This window comes from Lynx canadensis, chromosome D1 (genome assembly GCF_007474595.2).
Source record: "Lynx canadensis isolate LIC74 chromosome D1, mLynCan4.pri.v2, whole genome shotgun sequence".
Taxonomy (NCBI): domain Eukaryota; kingdom Metazoa; phylum Chordata; class Mammalia; order Carnivora; family Felidae; genus Lynx; species Lynx canadensis.
Window position 1 is genome coordinate 82,833,137 of NC_044312.2, and position 18,430 is coordinate 82,851,566.

Sequence of the window (18,430 nt, forward strand, 5' to 3'; positions counted from 1 at the left end):
ATTTTTTTTTTTTTAGAGATTCATGAACAGTATATAAAGGTGAAAGAAAATGTCTAGGGTGTGCAAAGCGAAAAAAAAACAAACACAAAATCAAATGATAAAAGGGATACTACAGGCAAATGTGGAAAATTTTGATAAATGGATTCAGTGTTAGGATTATATAAGGATTCACTGCCTTATCCTCACTTAAACATTTTTAATAAGTTTGAGGTTTGAAAGGAATTTGAGAATTACTGGATTAAATCAAATAAGATGCTGGATGGCAAGACTTCAGGGTTTACATTGTCAACGTGCATGATCGATGTCCCAAGAGACTCTGTTTCCCACTCTTCTTTTACACAACACCCTTCTGTTAGTAGAATATCCAAGGTGAGTCATGTGTGTGGACCATCCTTTGGACACTCATCTACAAATAATACTGAGTAATCCAACTTATTCTCAGAAACCATGTTCAGTGTTAGTCAAAAGAGACTGAGCATCATCGAGGTTCCTCTCTGATCTTTGATTTGTCACATATAAATTATTTGTTGTCAGCTGATACTAAGAGCAGTCTATTTGCGATAGCAGTACTTAAAAAATTCACACTTAAAAATTTGACATAGATGGCCATGCTGCTTTCAGATATGAATAAAAAAGCCAACTGCAAAACAATATACAGCATGATACAAGTTTTGTATAAAACCAAGCATACAGGTTTGGAAATGACCCGGTGGGGTACCTAAATTATTAGCAGTGGTTACAACTGGGATGATATTGGTAAGGGATGAGGAGGGAACACATTTTTACGGTCTATAGTTCATGTCACTTTTTCAAACAAGATATTATTATTATTTTTTTTTTTTTTAATTTTTTTTTTCAACGTTTATTTATTTTTGGGACAGAGAGAGACAGAGCATGAACGGGGGAGGGGCAGAGAGAGAGGGAGACACAGAATCGGAAACAGGCTCCAGGCTCTGAGCCATGAGCCCAGAGCCTGACGCGGGGCTCGAACTCACGGACCGCGAGATCGCGACCAGGCTGAAGTCGGACGCTTAACCGACTGCGCCACCCAGGCGCCCCAAGATATTATTTTTTTTTTTTTTTATTTTTTTTTTTTTAAATTTTTTTTTTTTTTTCAACGTTTATTTATTTTTGGGACAGAGAGAGACAGAGCATGAACGGGGGAGGAGCAGAGAGAGAGGGAGACACAGAATCGGAAACAGGCTCCAGGCTCTGAGCCATCAGCCCAGAGCCTGACGCGGGGCTCGAACTCCCGGACCGCGAGATCGTGACCTGGCTGAAGTCGGACGCTTAACCGACTGCGCCACCCAGGCGCCCCCCAAGATATTATTTTTTAATAAAAATAAATTATTTTAGTTAAAATCTGTCTATAGTGTTAGAATAGTGGTTACCTTTATAGGAAGGTGGGATACAAGGGAGGCTTTTGGAGATATAGATAATTTTCACTTCCTTGATCTAAGTACTGGTTACATGGATGTGTTCATTTTGTGAAAATTCACTGAGCTATATACTAATGATTAGTCTCCTTTTTACATGAATAAAGTTCATTTAAAAATTGTTTTCCAGGCACGCCTGGGTGGCTTAGTCAGTTGAGCACCTGACTCTTGATTTCAGCTCAGGTCATGATCCCAGGGTCGTGGGCTCAGAGCCCTGTGTTGGGCTCCATGTGTGGACCCTGCTTAAGATTCTCTCTTTCTGCCCCTCCACTGCTTACTCTCTCTCTAAAATGATAATAAAAAAAATTATTTCACAGTGACTTACTGAATAGCATTCTTGTTCTAGTTTAAATGCATGTAGTTTCTCTGTATTCATATAGTCAACAGCTTTCTTTCCTCACAATCATTATGATTTCTTCCCACTACTTTCTCCTTAACATGGTTGTATCGCAAATGCATTATTATTAATTTTTATAGAAGGCAAAACCTCTAGCTTATAAAAATGGCATATAAGAAAATCATTCACTCATACTCAGCCATACAAAAACGAGATCTTGTCATTTCAACATGGATGGACCTAGAGGGTATTGTGGTAAGTCACACAAAGAAACACGAATACCATATGATTTCGCTTATATGTGGAATCTATAAAAGAAAACAAACGAACAAACAAACAAAGCAGAAATAGACTCATAAATACAGAGAACAAACTAGTGGTTGCCAGAGTGGGGAGGAGGGGAGATGGGGGAAAAAATAATCACTCACATCTTATGGTATGAGGTGGACCATGAGGTGTGGTCACTGAATCCTGCTAGCTATTCATCATTACCTAGTAAAAGGATGTGGTTTTTTTTTTGAAACACATAATTTCCTAAGACAGATGGAAAGGAAAACAGGAGAAAGTGACTGGTAAATAGGCAACACAACTAAAGGCTTAATGTCAAAGGGACCCCAAAGAAATTGCATGGGTGGCTCTTGCTATGACAGATCCTGTGTGCACATTTATAAATATGGAATTGCAGACCCAGAGTTGGGAGGAACCTGAAAGATTATTATTCCATCTCATACTCTCCCACCAGATTTTAAGTTGAAAAACATGACTAAATTAAAGGTCCTAAGATGTTTCAACTGGTTGTTAAGTGGTTGTTTGTTCTGGTGGAACAGTTCCCAGGCCACATAAAATTAAAAATGTGCTTGATCAAATATTTGTTGCACTCAGAAGATGAACAGGTCAAACATGGCAAGTGAACAATATGATTAATTGCAGCTCCATATATTTCCTATAGGAGAAGGAATGATTAAAAACATTGTCTCACTATCATTAAGGAATCTAAGGATTATTTTCAGACTTGGTGCTACTGCCATATACCTTGATCTAAATTGAAATACAAATCTACAAAATTCACATGTTACACAAAATGATAGTTTAAAGTGTGTAAGGGGTGGTAACAAGACAGAAAAGCCAACATTGTAAAATCTACATCTTTAATATACCGAGTAGCAAGGAACAATATTAGTATTTTATTCATGAAGACTACTTAAATAATCTTTACAACAACTTTATGGGCACATATATGTACATTTGTACATCAAAGTATTTTTGGAAAGTAAAGTCACATGTGATTAAAATAATGTAAGACTAAACATATCCTGTGCCATAATTTTATCACTTCTAAATTCTCATTTTAAAACAAACAGTAAGGATAATGTAACTCACTATTATTTTCTAAAATGTCCTAATCAACTTGTAGCATAGTAACACTGATCTGCCACCATGCTGACTTAGGGATCTCAAAGGGTAACAAATATGTTAGTAACTTTATTAAACCATAACTTTTTCTGTTGAAATTTCATATTTGCTTAGAATACAAAAGAATAAAACAGAAAGAACTTCATCTTCTGCTTGTTAAAGTAATTAGGGTAAACTGAGCTTTATTTAAGATGGTCTTCTTTCAAAGGTTTTAAATAAGTTCCTGAAAGGGCACTGGCAACAAATCTTTTTAAAAGGAGACATGTCAATTTCGTTTTCCTTGATTTTGAAGTGACTTATCTTAGACTTCCTTTTGAAATACTTCTTCCAAATTTTCTAACCATGTTTGCCTTTACTTTATGGATATTTCTTTTATAGTCTAGAAAGGAAAAAAAAAGACATATAAATATGGTAAAAGTATCATTCAAAAATAATTTTCACTTTTCATTCAACGTATAAAAATTTGTTAAAAATTATAACCAAATAAGAAAAATTTATTTTTAAAATTCATAGTTGTTAACTAACATGATTTAAAACATGACATGAAAGAAACATTAACAACATTCATTTAAAAATAGGAAATCATTTCTCCATGTTGTCAACTGAGTTTGACAGGTATCAAGTAATATCACTGAATAAACCGCTACATTTACTTTTGTTCTTTTTCAACTATTCTACAAGCATTGCTCTCTTTCTTTTTTGCATCATTTTTTCCCCTCATTCTTTGGGATTACTTCCCTAAGACTTTTAAACTTTCATATTTTTCCTATTTAAGAATATAATTTGCATCTAGTACTTCCCTAAGTGCTAATCCTGATCCCATAGCCCTTATTCCTTTTCCTGCCACCTCTCAAATGTCCATTCCTCTGGTTCTTCATAAGCCTTCACCATGACTGCTCAACCAAGCCGTTAAAAACAGTGCCACTGACTTCTTTATGGATCAGCCTAATCTCTTATCCATTTTCCTGGTCACATTAGGTTTTAGTTTCAGGGGCACGTAGTCTCTTGACACTCTTATTTCTCAGTAAATAGCAGTTACCTTCTTTCCCACTGATGTTTCTTTGTTTTTTTATTTGTACATTGTTAGTTGGAAAACTCAGATAAACATATTCTAGGAAAGGCAGCTCTAGTTCTCTCTTACTTTTCTAATAATTTCTCATGTGTATTTGGGCATTTTCACTTGGCTATCCTAATACACATAAACTATTACTGCCCCTTAAACCAATACTTCTTTCTAAGTACTCCATTATCCTTAATAACACATGATCTTTTAACTTAGCTTTAGCTCCTCTTTGCTCTGGCAAGCACTGCAGTTTAGTATCAACTCCTACATTCTTCTCTGTAGAATTTTTTAATTCACCTCTCTTTATACATGAGATATTTAATGCATTTTTATACCACTCTTAGGAAATAAGCATATTAGGAAAACCAAATCTCTATTTGAGAAATATCATAAATTATTTAGTTGTAAATTATGATTTCCTGGGGAAATTTTTCAGGAGACCAATGGGGCAATATATATCTATACTAATTGCACATACACATTTTTAAATTTTTTTTCAACGTTTATTTATTTTTGGGACAGAGAGAGACAGAGCATGAACGGGGGAGGGGCAGAGAGAGAGGGAGACACAGAATCGGAAACAGGCTCCAGGCTCTGAGCCATCAGCCCAGAGCCCGACGCGGGGCTCAAACTCACAGACCGCGAGATCGTGACCTGGCTGAAGTCGGACGCTTAACCGACTGCGCCACCCAGGCGCCCCGCACATACACATTTTTAAACATTATTAAGTTTGGCATGCTAACCAAATAATTGTAGTAAATTTTACATTTCAGGACTTTTTTGATTTTTAAAATTTTCATTAAAGACATTTCCATTGAACTTAAGGATGCCACTGGCTACCACAAAAAGTAAGGGTTTATCGATACAGTTCGGCAAAGCTATTGAGAGATTTTGTATTACTCTAATAAAAAGGATTGACAGGGAAAAAAAAAAGTTTTCATGTTATTCTTAGAAACCCTCATTATCTCATGAAACCCCTTTCAATCCCAAGCACCATAATTACAAGTTACTTTAGGGAAGACACCAAACTGGGTCTTAAAGATCTTGCTATCTGTCACAGAACCTAGCATATAGTCAGTGCATAGTAAAGAAATACTTCCTAAATGAAGTCTTATGAATTACAGTGTCAGAGAGACAAAGGTCTAGACACCAACGCCCAAATGCTGGTTTGTGCTACTCCCTCTACTTTTACCAAAGATGTGGTTTTGTTACTACAGATTCATGTCACTGCCATATGCAATTGAGAAGATGTAGCTGTCTCCATCAGCATCTTTTGCAACTTGCTAATGTGGTTTACAATATGACTGTAACTAGATACAGATTGAAGCCTGGCAATAATTAAACTAATGATTCAGAGGCCAAATTATTAAAAATAATAAGCTAATAAATTTCAAGTAAACTGTAAAATACAGTTAATCATTAACTTATTAAATAATACATTTAGCTAATTATTTCAATTATTACTTAAATTATTTATGAATTCTTCTGCAGTATGGGTGTAAAGAATACTGAGTTAGAAGTCTGGCTCCACAATGAAATATCTGTGTGATCTCAGGTACGTGTTTTCTATTTTGTGTCTTAAATTTTCTTATCTGTAACATGGAAAGTCACACTTACCATGTAGTAAATGCAATGGGTAGATAAAAGGAGATTCTTACGAGAACACTGTAAAAAAAAAAATGTACTATACATATGTTTGGCAATCATGTTATTAAATCTCAAATTAAGAGCTGAGACATACCTGCTGTTGGTCTGTTTTCTTGTAAGTGCTTATCACTTGCATTATCTTGTCGAACACGTTTGGCAAATCCAGAATTTACCTCCGCAGTTAATGAAGTATTTGATGCAGAACTTGAGGGAAAAAAAAAATTATTTTAGTAAAGCATTTTTTATATTTGAAGTTATAATACATATTCTACATGCAATAAAGATTAAAGAGAAAGTGAAATAATAAAACAGTTAAATTGCAAAATTCCATAAAATTGGAGGTACTAAACACATTTTTGGCCCATAGGGAAATGTAGTGATTTTAATGATGTTTACTCAAGTTGGAGATTATGTCTGTAGGTATATGTAACAAGTCTGTAACAAAATATTTTCAGAGTGCCCTGCTAGAATATAAGCAAACTCTATTATTCACAGTGTAGAGATAAAGAGCACCCTGCAAGAGGTTAAAAACCAAGTTCATATTATACATTTGGAGCATGAACCTTAATCTGGAGAATATAAACAAGTGAGATTTTTGGAAACCTTGTTTTTATATCGAAGCATGGTAATAGACTGAGAATCTCTCTCTGATTACTACAATTATAGAAACTGAAATGAAAAGAATGGCCTATTTTCATTTGTTTTATCTTAAAAAAATTTCAAAGGGTCAAATTTCTAACTCAATTTGAGGTGACATATTATGACTAAACACCTACTACTATGGACTCATGTTATAGGATATACAAATAAGTTAGGCATTAATAACCCCTGTCCTGAAAACTTACATAATGAATTTATGGGGAGTGGGGGACAAGTAAGACAAATACACAAAATAATACAAGGTAAAGCAAAAAACAGTGCTGTAGGTTTTTAAACTATAAGGAGCTGTAGGTTCCTGATTTTAAAAGTAGAAAAAACAAAACAACTGAAAGATTGTGGATAAGAGGAGTTTGATCTGGGTCCTGAAAAATAGCAATCCAATCCTTCTTAATCCAAAGAGGATCAAGTTTTAACAGGCAGGGTTGGGATCCAGTGAAGGATAAACATCCCCCCTTCATACTGATTCAAATAAGCTAATTTAGGGAGTTGCTGATTAAAAAAGATATCATATGCCATTTTACAAGTTGATACTAATTTGAATGTGGGTTGCATTAACACTTGGGGGCTTCCCTGTTATGGCAACAGCTTGCTCTAACCAAATAGTAAACTGATGTGGGTGTGTTTGTGGAATAGGGAGAAGATGGATCAGTTGTATGGTAACTGACAGTGGTCAGAAATGGCAACTTACCATGATAGGAAAGAAAAACAGGCATGAGCACACTGAGTGCCGGCAAAAATAAATCAACCTATGTACCTCAATTTTTCTAGAGCCTGTGAGAAAAGTAATTATGGTACTCCAAATGTAATTTTGCCTACTCTGTTCAAGAATATAAATTATATCTACTCAGAATGCTAACAAAAAAGTACTAGTATTATGAAAGCAAACAAATTTGGTTGTAGAAATTCTCCATTTCTAAATGGTGCTAAATAAACTAAGTTACTATAATTCTGTTTGGGGTACTAACTGCCCTTTTTGGATAATATATGTATCCGCTGTCTAAGGCAAAAATTCTTTTTTGGTCATTTGGTTATTTCAAGTATAGAGATCAATGTCATGGGTTACTTTTGATAAGAGTTAGTTTTCCTAACAATTTATCTTAAAATTATCTTTATTATTATGTGGTACGATTTTTGACTTTGGTTCTAGGACCTCTGTTTTTACTCATAAATTGTTTTTACTTGAAAATTAGGCTTTCGAATAAATCTGAAAGAATCTTCATATTTCGAGGAATGAAATAAAAAATAAGTTATATATTTATATATAAGTAAAATACCTGCAAACAGTTTTTTAGGATTTGGATAAAACAGTCTACTAACGAAATGTTTAACATTCATGTTATAAATTTATTTTAGATTTATGTTGGATCACAAAATAAAAAGACTTAAAATTGGTATGAGTGAAAATTCAAATTATGTTAAAGACTATATTGAGAAGAAATTTAATAACTCTTCTGGTTATGTGTCAAATATACTGTTACAACTATTAATGAAAGTAAAGATTTAACCCCTGTCCCTTATAAAAGTAGTATGTTTCTGCATTATGTTAACATAATGCATCTCATATTCTTTCAGTTGAGATAGTTTCTAGTTGGATTCATTAGATGTCTTTCAGAATTTTATTATGGTTTATTTTTTTTTTGAGAAATAGAGAGCAGGGGAGGGAAAGAGAGAGAGTGAGAGAGGATTCCAAGCAGGCTTTGTGCTGTCTGTGCAGAGTCTGATGCAGGCTCGAGCCCACAAACTGTGAGATCATGACCTGAGCCAAGATCTAGAGTTGGACGCTTAACCAACTGGGCCACCCAGGCACCCCTAGATGTCTTTCAAAACAAACCAAAAATGTATTATGAATGTGAGACTCATTTCTGGGTGCTAAGCTAGATTGTGAAACAAAGAAAAAAACCAACTAACGAAATAAACACAAAGCAAACAAACCTCCAAAACTCTGATTAGTATAATTTATAAGTACAATTTTACATATGTATATATTACATTTGATAGGTTGATTTATAGTTAAATCAGTGTGCTATAGTGGTATTAAATAATCTGAAATGATTCAAAATTTCATATTCTCAATTTAAGCAGTAACTAAAAAGTTGAGTTTCATAAGTTTTTAGAATATCTAGTGCTTTTTGGACTGTAATTTTTTTTTTTCAGAGAGAAAAACTGGTACAAAATAATTAAAATAACTATACATATGGAGCCTTCCCTTCTTCATTTTTAGAAACCACATTAGAATACACATACACACCTAAATATGTACATAAAATGGAAAATATGCTAAGTGGAAAATACCAGAGTTTATTACTCTCAAACTCATGTAGGCTTAATTGGGGAAAAGGAAGATTAAAAAAGAAAAAAAGTAATTATGTACATTTCTAGCATTAATCTCTTTTAACCTTAGTTAATGGCAGGATCTAATTATTGGTACCAGAGGGAATGTAATAGAGCAATTAATAGGCTATGAGAAATCTTACTTTCTTCATATGTCCTTTAATATTATTTCGCAATATTAGCTGCTCATGTGGAAGCTCTTTAATTCATCTAAAACCACTCTAAATATAATTTTCATACCTGGACATTTCTTGAAAACTCATTTGATTTTGATAATGATGCAAACATTTTGAAATGATAATTAGCTATAAACTTTTGCTACATCTTAGTTAACACAAAAGAGCATGCTATCAGTGAAGAACCACAAGAACCAAAAATTCCAACACTAATTAGCAGAAAGAATAACACAATTGACGCAATGAAAATTAGTGATAAGATGGATGAAACATGATGGTTAGCTAGGCTCACTCATTAAATGATTGATACTCATACAGGAGCCAGACAAATTGCATCATTCAAATTTGTGCCACAGCAAAATACAGAAATTTAAACGTTATGGATAAAGACATTCTAGAAAAATCAATCCATGAATCTTAAATCTATGTTCCAAGGTTCTGCTATACTTTGGAAGGGAAAAGGACAGATCTTAAATATGCTAATGAGGTAATACTCTATGTGGCACAAACAGACTGTTTGTAAATTTGTTTACACTAGCCCAGATGATAAGAGGTTCATGGTGGAAAACAGTAAACTTGAAAAGAGTTATCCTATCTTAGGATCTTATACTCTTCCTCATAATCACATGTCAAAGAAAAAGAGATAAAGCAATTCAGTCATTTTATAATATAACCATTTACTACAATCTTGTCATTGCATTCAGTGTCGTGGGATATAAAGACTACAAAATGGACTTTGTGTCCTATAATTCAGTATATTTAAGATTTTTTCCTTGTCTTTGATTTTTAGTTGTTTTATTGCTATGTAACTAGGTATGTTTCTTGTAGTATTAATGCTGTTTGTGGTTTGCAGTGCTTCTTGAATCTGTGATTAGTTATCTTTTGTCAGTTTGGGAGAATTATTAGCCAGTATCTCCTCAAACACTGTTTTCCCCATTCTTTTTCTCATTTCTTTCTGGGACTCAAAATACACACATGTTAGATCTAATTGTGTCCCATATGTCTTTTTCACTCTTTTCCATATTTTCTATCTTATCCTTTTGCACATTGGTTTAGATAGTTTTCTGTCAATCTGTCTTCCAGTTCACTAAACTCTCTTCTGCTGTGTCTAATCTATTAAAAAAATTTTTTTTATTACTTATTTATTCTTAAATTCAGTAGATTTTCATTTTTCAGTTCTAGAATATTCATTTGATTCATTTTAATACAATACAGTTCTTTCGGAAATTGTCACTGTTTTGTTGAACTTAATCACAGTTGAATTTTTCAAGTCCCTACCTGATAATTTTAATATCTGTATCACTTATGGATCTTCAGTTTTCAGTCATTTGGTCCTGTCTCCTGGCATACTTGGTGATTTTTGCTTAAGTGCTAAACATGTAAAACAAACAAACCAAAAACCTGTATATGCTCTAGGTATACTTCTCCAGAAATTAATTTCTTCTGGCAAGCAGGCAGGACAGAATTAGATCACTCTGATCCAAAAAGAGACTGAGTTGTTGTAAGGTCTGTTTCAGGCTTTTAAGAACTGGTCTATCTCCAGTTTGCCCTACTCCTACAGCACAGGCCTTCAAGGGTCTCAAATAAAATCCTGAAGGTTTAACAGCACCTTTTCTTCTTGATGGATCCCGGTACAGTTTTTGTGTCCCAGCTGCATGAGAATGTCAAAACTCTACTTAATACTTCCGCTTCTTTCGGCTTTATTTCTTGGCCTCTTATGCCACAGAATTCAGAACTTGGCAAACATCTTGAGGGCAAAAGCTACATATAGAACTATTTTCTTTCCTTAGATCAGTGAGACTGCTGATAGCTGGAGTCTTCCATTTTGTGCTTGGCCTCTACACTTGATGCTTGGCAAATGCTAAATGGAAAAAAGAGGCAGAGAAGGTTTGACTCTCTATAGCTTGTCTTCCTTTCCTCTGCATCTTAGACCTTCAAGTCTTGGCTATGTTGGTTGTTCTCCAGTGCCTTTAAAGCAGCCGTTGGTTGTGTTTTATCAGCTTTTATAACTTGTTGATGGGTGGGCTTGGTCTGATATAAGCTACATTGTCATAGACAGAAATAGAAGTCTCTTTGCTCATTACATTTTAGTCATATATCAAAATACATTTAGTCATATATCAAAATACATATTTTAGGACTGAAGCAATTAATTAATGTATAAAAAGAAAAATACCAAATGAGTAAAAGTTGTCACCAGAAGAAAAGTTAAAATTAAATGACATTTTTGAAGGCCAGAAGACTTTTCAACTTATTTTTAATTATCTGAGATATAGAATACTTTATGTAAATAGCAAGTGAAATACTTGGGATTTATCAAGATCTGCTTTTGATAATATAAATCCAGTGCTGCATTCAGAGCAATTAATTATATATACGTTTAAATATGAATTCACAGGGGGCGTTTGGGTGGCTCAGTTGGTTGAGCATCCAACTTTGGCTCAAGTTGGTCATGATCTCATGATTTGGGAGTTCAAGTCCCTCATATCAACTTTGTGTGGAAAATGTGGAGCCTGCTTCAGATTCTGTCTCCCTCTCTCTCTGACCCTCCCCCGCTCACACACATTCTCTTTCTCCAAAGTAAAGAAACATTAAATAAATATGTAATAATTCACAGTTTAATCACATGAAATAAAAAGCAGCTATAGGAAACAAAGTATAAAGATGACCTTATGTAAATACTGAGTCAGTTTATGTTTAATTGTACCTTGTTAACTTCCGTTTCCTTTTGGCAGCCGCAGTCATTGCCATGTAGGATGGTACTATGCTTGGTATAGGCAGAGAATGTTTAGTTGAAAATGAAGAAGAGGCAAGCCTGTATATTAAATAAAAAATAAAATGAGTAATTTTGATTTGTACTATGGAGAAAAATGAACATACACTTTCATAATTAGAATATTATTTTGTATGAATATACAAAGAAAAATATTATTGTAGACTATAAAGCCTCTCTTGCTTGCCCTAGGGTTTTCTTCTCTCTTTTTTATCTCATAGAAAGAGTTGCTCTCAAGAGATTTCTGCATCCCAACAGCATAGAAAGGTGAAGGTATCATTCTTCCCATATTTGGATTACTTGTGATTAAACAGATGAAGTGTACAGGACATGAACTGAGAAGAAGTGAGAAGGCTGTCTGCTTGGATGACATGTAGTCAGCCATACCTTAGATATATGATGATTCAGGGTAAGCTGAGGTTCGCTGAACATGAATAAAAAATGTGAGATTTTCTTTAGTGAACATATTAATAAATAAAAGTAAACACAGTAATCCTCTGATGATGGCTTGTATCATCTAACTTTGGAGTAGGTAGGACAAACTAAATATACCTTAAGGTTTCTTCTAGTCTACTGAGGGTCAATCAACTAAGATATCAAATTAAAGACTTTAAAATATTGTGTTAGTGGATTAATATTTATAAAAACAAGATTTAATGAAGGTAAAACACTGACTTTTGTAATCAAGATAGCATACTTGACTCATGAAATAGACCTTAAGTATAACTTAAGAAGAAAAAAAAGCTATGGTTTAAGGACTATGTAAACAAAACAAAATGAAATAAAAACACAAACAAAAGAAGAACTGGTAAATACTCTTTTTTGTACCTTTGTAAAATGTTATTGTTTGATAGTGATTCTTGTTCAGGTAATTTACTCTTTAAGCTCCTGGTGTCTTCACATATAGTAAATGTAGAGTCCAAATCTTCCTGTCCATATTCTTTCCTCCTGCTGAGAGGAATACCTGCTTCACATAACATTTTCAGAGAATTATCACTGTTTACATTTGAGCTGATGGTCTGAAAACTTGTAGAATGTGATGATGGTTGTAGTAAGGTCACTATAGATGAATTTTGAGTTTTTCTACAGTCTTCCGGAGTATACACAATAGGTTGAAGTTCTTTGCTGAGAGAATCATTGAGCTGCAAACTTTCAGACAGTGTAGACTTTTGGGGATGTTTTGTGTTCAAGGGAGAAGGCATTAATTTTCTTCGGGTTCTTTTTTGTGGAAGGATTTTAAACAGATTAGATTCACTTGAAGATGTACCTATTCAATAAAATTAAAAAGAAGCTCAATAATGTCACCTAAATAGTTTTCCAATAACCATATCAGTTAAACAACATCACCACCAATAATAAAGTACATTTTCTGCCAACTGATTAAAATTTAAAAGAAAGTTGGAAAGAAAAAACATAGTTTATTGCTAATAACTTTAAATAATGTTAATGAACTCATTATAAAGAGATTCTGGAACAGAAAATAAATAATAAATGGCTAATACCAACCCTAATTCTTAGAGATAGCAGAATTTAGATTTTATGTTTGATTTATGTTTAAGATAACAAAAAAGTACTCAATAATCGTACACACAGAGATTAATAACTTAATAACTTAGAGATTATAAAATATCACCAGTTATTTTTTAATTGGGTGGCAGTCTAGTCTAAATTAACAAGAATGGCAATAACCGATAAAATCCCAAGTGAATGAAAGAATTAAATCTGTTACTCTCTCAGATATGGTGGTTAATAAAGCGTTCTGATCATTTGTTTCCTATACCATACATAATTCATCAGTTTTTGAAAATTAGATTAGTTAGTACCTTAAGATAAATGAACATAATTTGAAGAGGTCAGAATACTCTTACATGGCCCTTCCTTATCACTCTGTACAAGTAAGTCTCCTAAATGTCAAGAGGTCATCAAGTTTAATGAACTTTTCTTAGCTCTATCCTACAACTTCTGTAGCTTTTCAAAATGATTTCCCTCTCCAACATCTATTACCTTCTTTTTACTTCATCCAGTAAACGTATATATTTCCCTAAAGATCTGTACTTGACCTCTAGTCTTATTCTACACTCTTGTAATTATCCTCTCGCCACTACTTTCTCAGTCACCTGGGTCCCAAATAACTAACTCTTACTGTTTCCTTGCATTTTCGAACCTCCACCAATCCTTTCTCTCTTACACTTAAACTTGAAACATAATGTTGATGTCATTCTTCTGACTAAAGGCTTTTAGTGATCTTTAAACAGAAACATGATATCCAGAGATTATTAGTAAGGAAATTCCTGTTTCTTGTTCCAAAATTAAGAGACAAATTGTTTTGTTTGAACTTAAGTTTGAATTCCCACAATCTAGACAGGCTTAATATTTACCTCTCAAATACCTTTTTAAAATATATAGAATAATGAATTGATTGAATATATAACAATACACTTCATCAGCTCCAGTGTGCTAATCTTGTCTTTCTTAATTAACTTTCCGCTGCTTTGCCAGTTTCATTCACGGTGAACTTCAGGTGCATGACATGAAGCAACTTTGCTGGAGGTATATTGTCAGGAAACCACAATGTGTATTTCTGCCCATGTTTTCAAATCATGCAGTAAGATTCCCAACTAATGCTACATTTGCTTTATGATATAATACTAACTTAAATAACACTGAAAGCTGCATAAGTGTTACATATTTCAATAAAGCAATTCAAGCTTTCAACCCAGTTAGAAAATACACTTATAATAATCACTTATAATAATCAGTACATGCATTATTCTTACTATGTTAGTTGACAATAGGCTCTGCTATGGCTAGGTTGACAATTACCCTCTAGGAAAGACAATTTAAAAACAGGAAGAAAAATATGATCCCTGTTCTACTAAGGAATTTTACTTTTCTGAGAACTAGATAAATGAGATCCAGATCTTAAAATAATTTTCCACTCCCTTTAACATGACATTTGTCAAATTTTCCATTACCAGATATTTTTATACTAATGCTGCAGTGTAAAGACAGTTACTTTTCTCCACTGTGCTGCTACCACCAATTTGGTGGCTATTAATAGCTGGAAGATTAACTTCTTTTCCCATGAGAGGCAGCAGGGGTATATAGAGGATAGAAAACTATATCGAGGATAGAGAGCTGAATTGGGAGTCAGGAGACTTGGATTCTATTTCTGGCTTCAGCAACAACTCACTGAGTGACCTTGGGCAACTCACTTAAGCAGTGTGGGCATTAATACCCCCTAAAAAAGGCCGGTGGGGGGGGGGGAATACTACCTTCATGTACAGGGAGTTTTCTAGGATTAGGTAAGATCTATAAAATACTTAAGGTTCAAAGAAAGGCTCTAGATATGTAAATATGATTCAACTGTTAGCACTACTACTTTTACAGAGAAAGTTATAATTTACTTTCCATTAATACCTTATACACAGTTATCACAAAAAGAACACATTTCAAACAATGTCTCATTTTTAGTTTATCAGATAGCCAGTTTACCAAAGCTGATAGTAAACTGTAATATAAACCAAAAGTGTTGGTAAAGCATACACATCTAAGTGTTCTTTAAAAATGCAGGCTTCATAACAATATTGTAAAACTTAAAACACAATGGAACATGAAATCTCAAGAGATAAGGATTATCCAGAGTCACTATTTTTCTTGTACATAGTATCTAGAAAGGGATAATCTCTGGAGTGGCACTGGGCAAATTCCCATGATGGTGGACCACTTTTACCTTACTGCTTGTAAAGAACATGAAAACAGGGGTCTTCCATAAGACACTGAAGAAATATCCACCTGTTCTCTGGGATAATTTAAACATACACCCAACATCAAATTTTGATATCATCAGACTAACAGTTTGTCAGTGAAATCAACAGCAATGTCATTATGACACATCTTTAGCCATAATTCTGCTCTCTTGGAAAGAAAGATATGATAACTTCAAGGAGAAACATGGAGATGTGGTAGTTAATGTAGATTCACATACCATGGTTTTCCTGTGCCTGGAAGAAGAGATGCTACAAACCTACAACATACATGCAAAACACAAATCCAGAGGGTTCTTTTATACTTATCCTTTCAATTATTAAATACATACAATAATAAAAAGGGAGCAGAAAATAGATGGTCATTTCAGGACTACTTAGGCTGACTAGTTGCTCGGAAAGGCACAGGAGATAACCAGACTAAAAACAAGATTTAGAGGCTTACATAGAAATTCAACAGTCAATCTACTGTTACTTGATAAAGAGATTATGTCTCCATTTAATCCATGAAAACTAAAAGAACACAGTAAACTGACATTTGACTTTGAATATGATTTCCAAAATATATAAATACAATTATATGATAAACAATTATTCTCCTTTAGGCGATAAAGTGACGTATATTAAGTGGGCATGGCAAACTGGAGACTTGTTAGGTTAGGGACACTGTACATTTTAATAGGCTTTAAGAACCATTGGGTATGCAAGGTCTATGTCTATAAAAGAGATTTGCTGTACTTTTCCATTAGAGGATGTACAGTAACTTTCCAGAAGACAAGGCTTGGGGCAGTTGTAGTTTCCCCTGATTCAGACTGGGAAAACACTATCTAACAAGATTCTGTAATTCTTGGGCCTACAGAGTGGAAATGATAAAGAAGGAACCTGGAGGCAGATTATAATTCCTTTAAAAAAAGCTTCATAAAATGAGAAAAGGAATCATGCAGTTACAGACTTGCAGAACAAGGGACTCTAACAGATGATAATAGTCAATAAAATACCTCAGGAACATGGTGTCACACAGGAGAGGATAGCAAATTAAAAATGCATTGTTATAGGCTCTTAAAAAGTGGGATAAAAATGATTGGTAGCCCCTTGGAAGGACAGCATGTCTTCTCTCCTGGGCATTTCCATCCCCCAAACCAACTGGCATCATCATATATTTGAGTATAGGAGGCAGTAGGTAGCAATGTATCTTATGGTCTAGAAATAGCAGTTTTGGGACTCTAGCTCTTCAACACATTGTAAGTATATTGCATTTCTACTGCTCTGAAACAATTATGATCCATGGGATATAAATGAATATGTTGAAATTCATTTCCAGATAATAACAGTAACCATGTCAAGACACCTAAAAGAAGTCACTACTATTATTTCCAATCTAGTATCAATGTTTATTTTAATTACAAAAGGAAAAAAAAAAGTTTTCGTCAGCTTTGGTACAAGAGAAACAACTAAGAGGACTGTATCCGCATAAAGAGAAGTCACTATTTGTTCATCCACCCAGTATTAAGCACCCACCATGTTCCAGACCTTTTTTAGGTTTTGAGAATCTAGCAGTAAACAAGACATTTAATAACTTACGTTTCTGGGGAGAGAGGGAAGAAAAGTAAATTATCTTAATTAAGATAATCATGACAAATTCATTTAAATTCAATAAAACATAGAAATGTAATAGAGAGCAATGGGAGATAGGAAGGGTGTTAATTAGATGGCCAGGGAAGGTGATTCTAAAGATGGGAGATGGGATGCGACGTGAACGGCTGTGAAGGAGCCAGCCCTACGAAGATCTGGGAAAGAAGCAGAGGAAATAGCAAGTGCAAAGACCCGATGGCAACAATAAATTTGTTGAGCTCAAGGAAAAGAAAGAAGACTAATGTGATTGAAGTGTAGTGAGTCAGAGGGAAAACAGAAATAAGAAGAGGCCAGAGAGTTCAAAAGGGGCCAGCCAATGTTAGGGCTTATGAATGAGATAAAATGAGATATTGTAAGTGCAAAGGGCTATCTGTGGAGGATTATTTTAAACATGGATATGAGGTGATATGATTTATGTTTTAAAAAAAGATTGCCTTGTTTAATGTGTAGATAACAATATGAACGGGTGAGAGAGGAAACAGAGAAATCAGTAACATAGCTATTGCTACAGCTCAGGCAAAAAATGAGAGCCTGGACTAGACTGGTAGCAGTATGATTGGATGTGGGAAGGGTGTTGTAATCAAATGACCAGATTAAAATTATATAAAGTAAATTCAGAACATTTTCAATGACATACATACATGTGACTAGCTGCCCAATAATCAGGACCAAAGATAAGGACTTCACACAAAGGAGCAGTATTTCATATAATTTAATCAACAAAATTGACAACTTTCAGTGAAACCATGAGCCATTTCTATGTGAGCAATTACAGAAAAGTTCAAAAGGTCCTAAATGTCATTCCTTCAAATTTGGCATCCTCATTGTTACTGACAGCTTCCTCCCCCCACTCCCACTTATCACATTTGAGGTCCTGTCCTCTACTGAGGAACTCTGATTCAAGTAAATGCAGGTGTCTGGGAATCTGCTTCCTTCCCTGTCTAGTTTGGATACTCATGGACCTGAGGCAGCAGATACTTTTTGGGGTTTGAGGATATAGCTTCTTATTCAGAGATGATGGCTGTTATTATCATGCTTGGGTAAGGAAAAGGAAAGAACAGGAGAGACGAGAGAGGTTCAGTAGGAAATGGTTCTAGAAAAGGGTGGCAGAAAGACAATTACTGAAAATGGACTTTGGCTCCTAGGAATTTATACAAAGGGAGGGAAAGATTTAAGTGAACAGAATGATACAGAA

General features: G+C 34.2%; 1 protein-coding gene across 1 annotated transcript in view; it reads right to left on the minus strand.

Annotated features, from left to right (window-relative positions):
- Positions 1-2,907: 2,907 nt before the first annotated feature.
- Positions 2,908-18,430, minus strand: part of KIF18A (kinesin family member 18A) — an 82,540-nt gene continuing 67,017 nt past the window's right edge. Inside the window, exons 15-18 of the mRNA XM_030332370.1 lie at positions 12,665-13,103; positions 11,771-11,878; positions 5,991-6,100; positions 2,908-3,565 (exon numbers count right to left, since the gene is read on the minus strand). Of these exons, the coding sequence (XP_030188230.1) occupies positions 3,483-3,565; positions 5,991-6,100; positions 11,771-11,878; positions 12,665-13,103 (740 nt within the window). The 3' untranslated portion in view covers positions 2,908-3,482. The remainder of the gene's footprint in view (positions 3,566-5,990; positions 6,101-11,770; positions 11,879-12,664; positions 13,104-18,430) is intronic.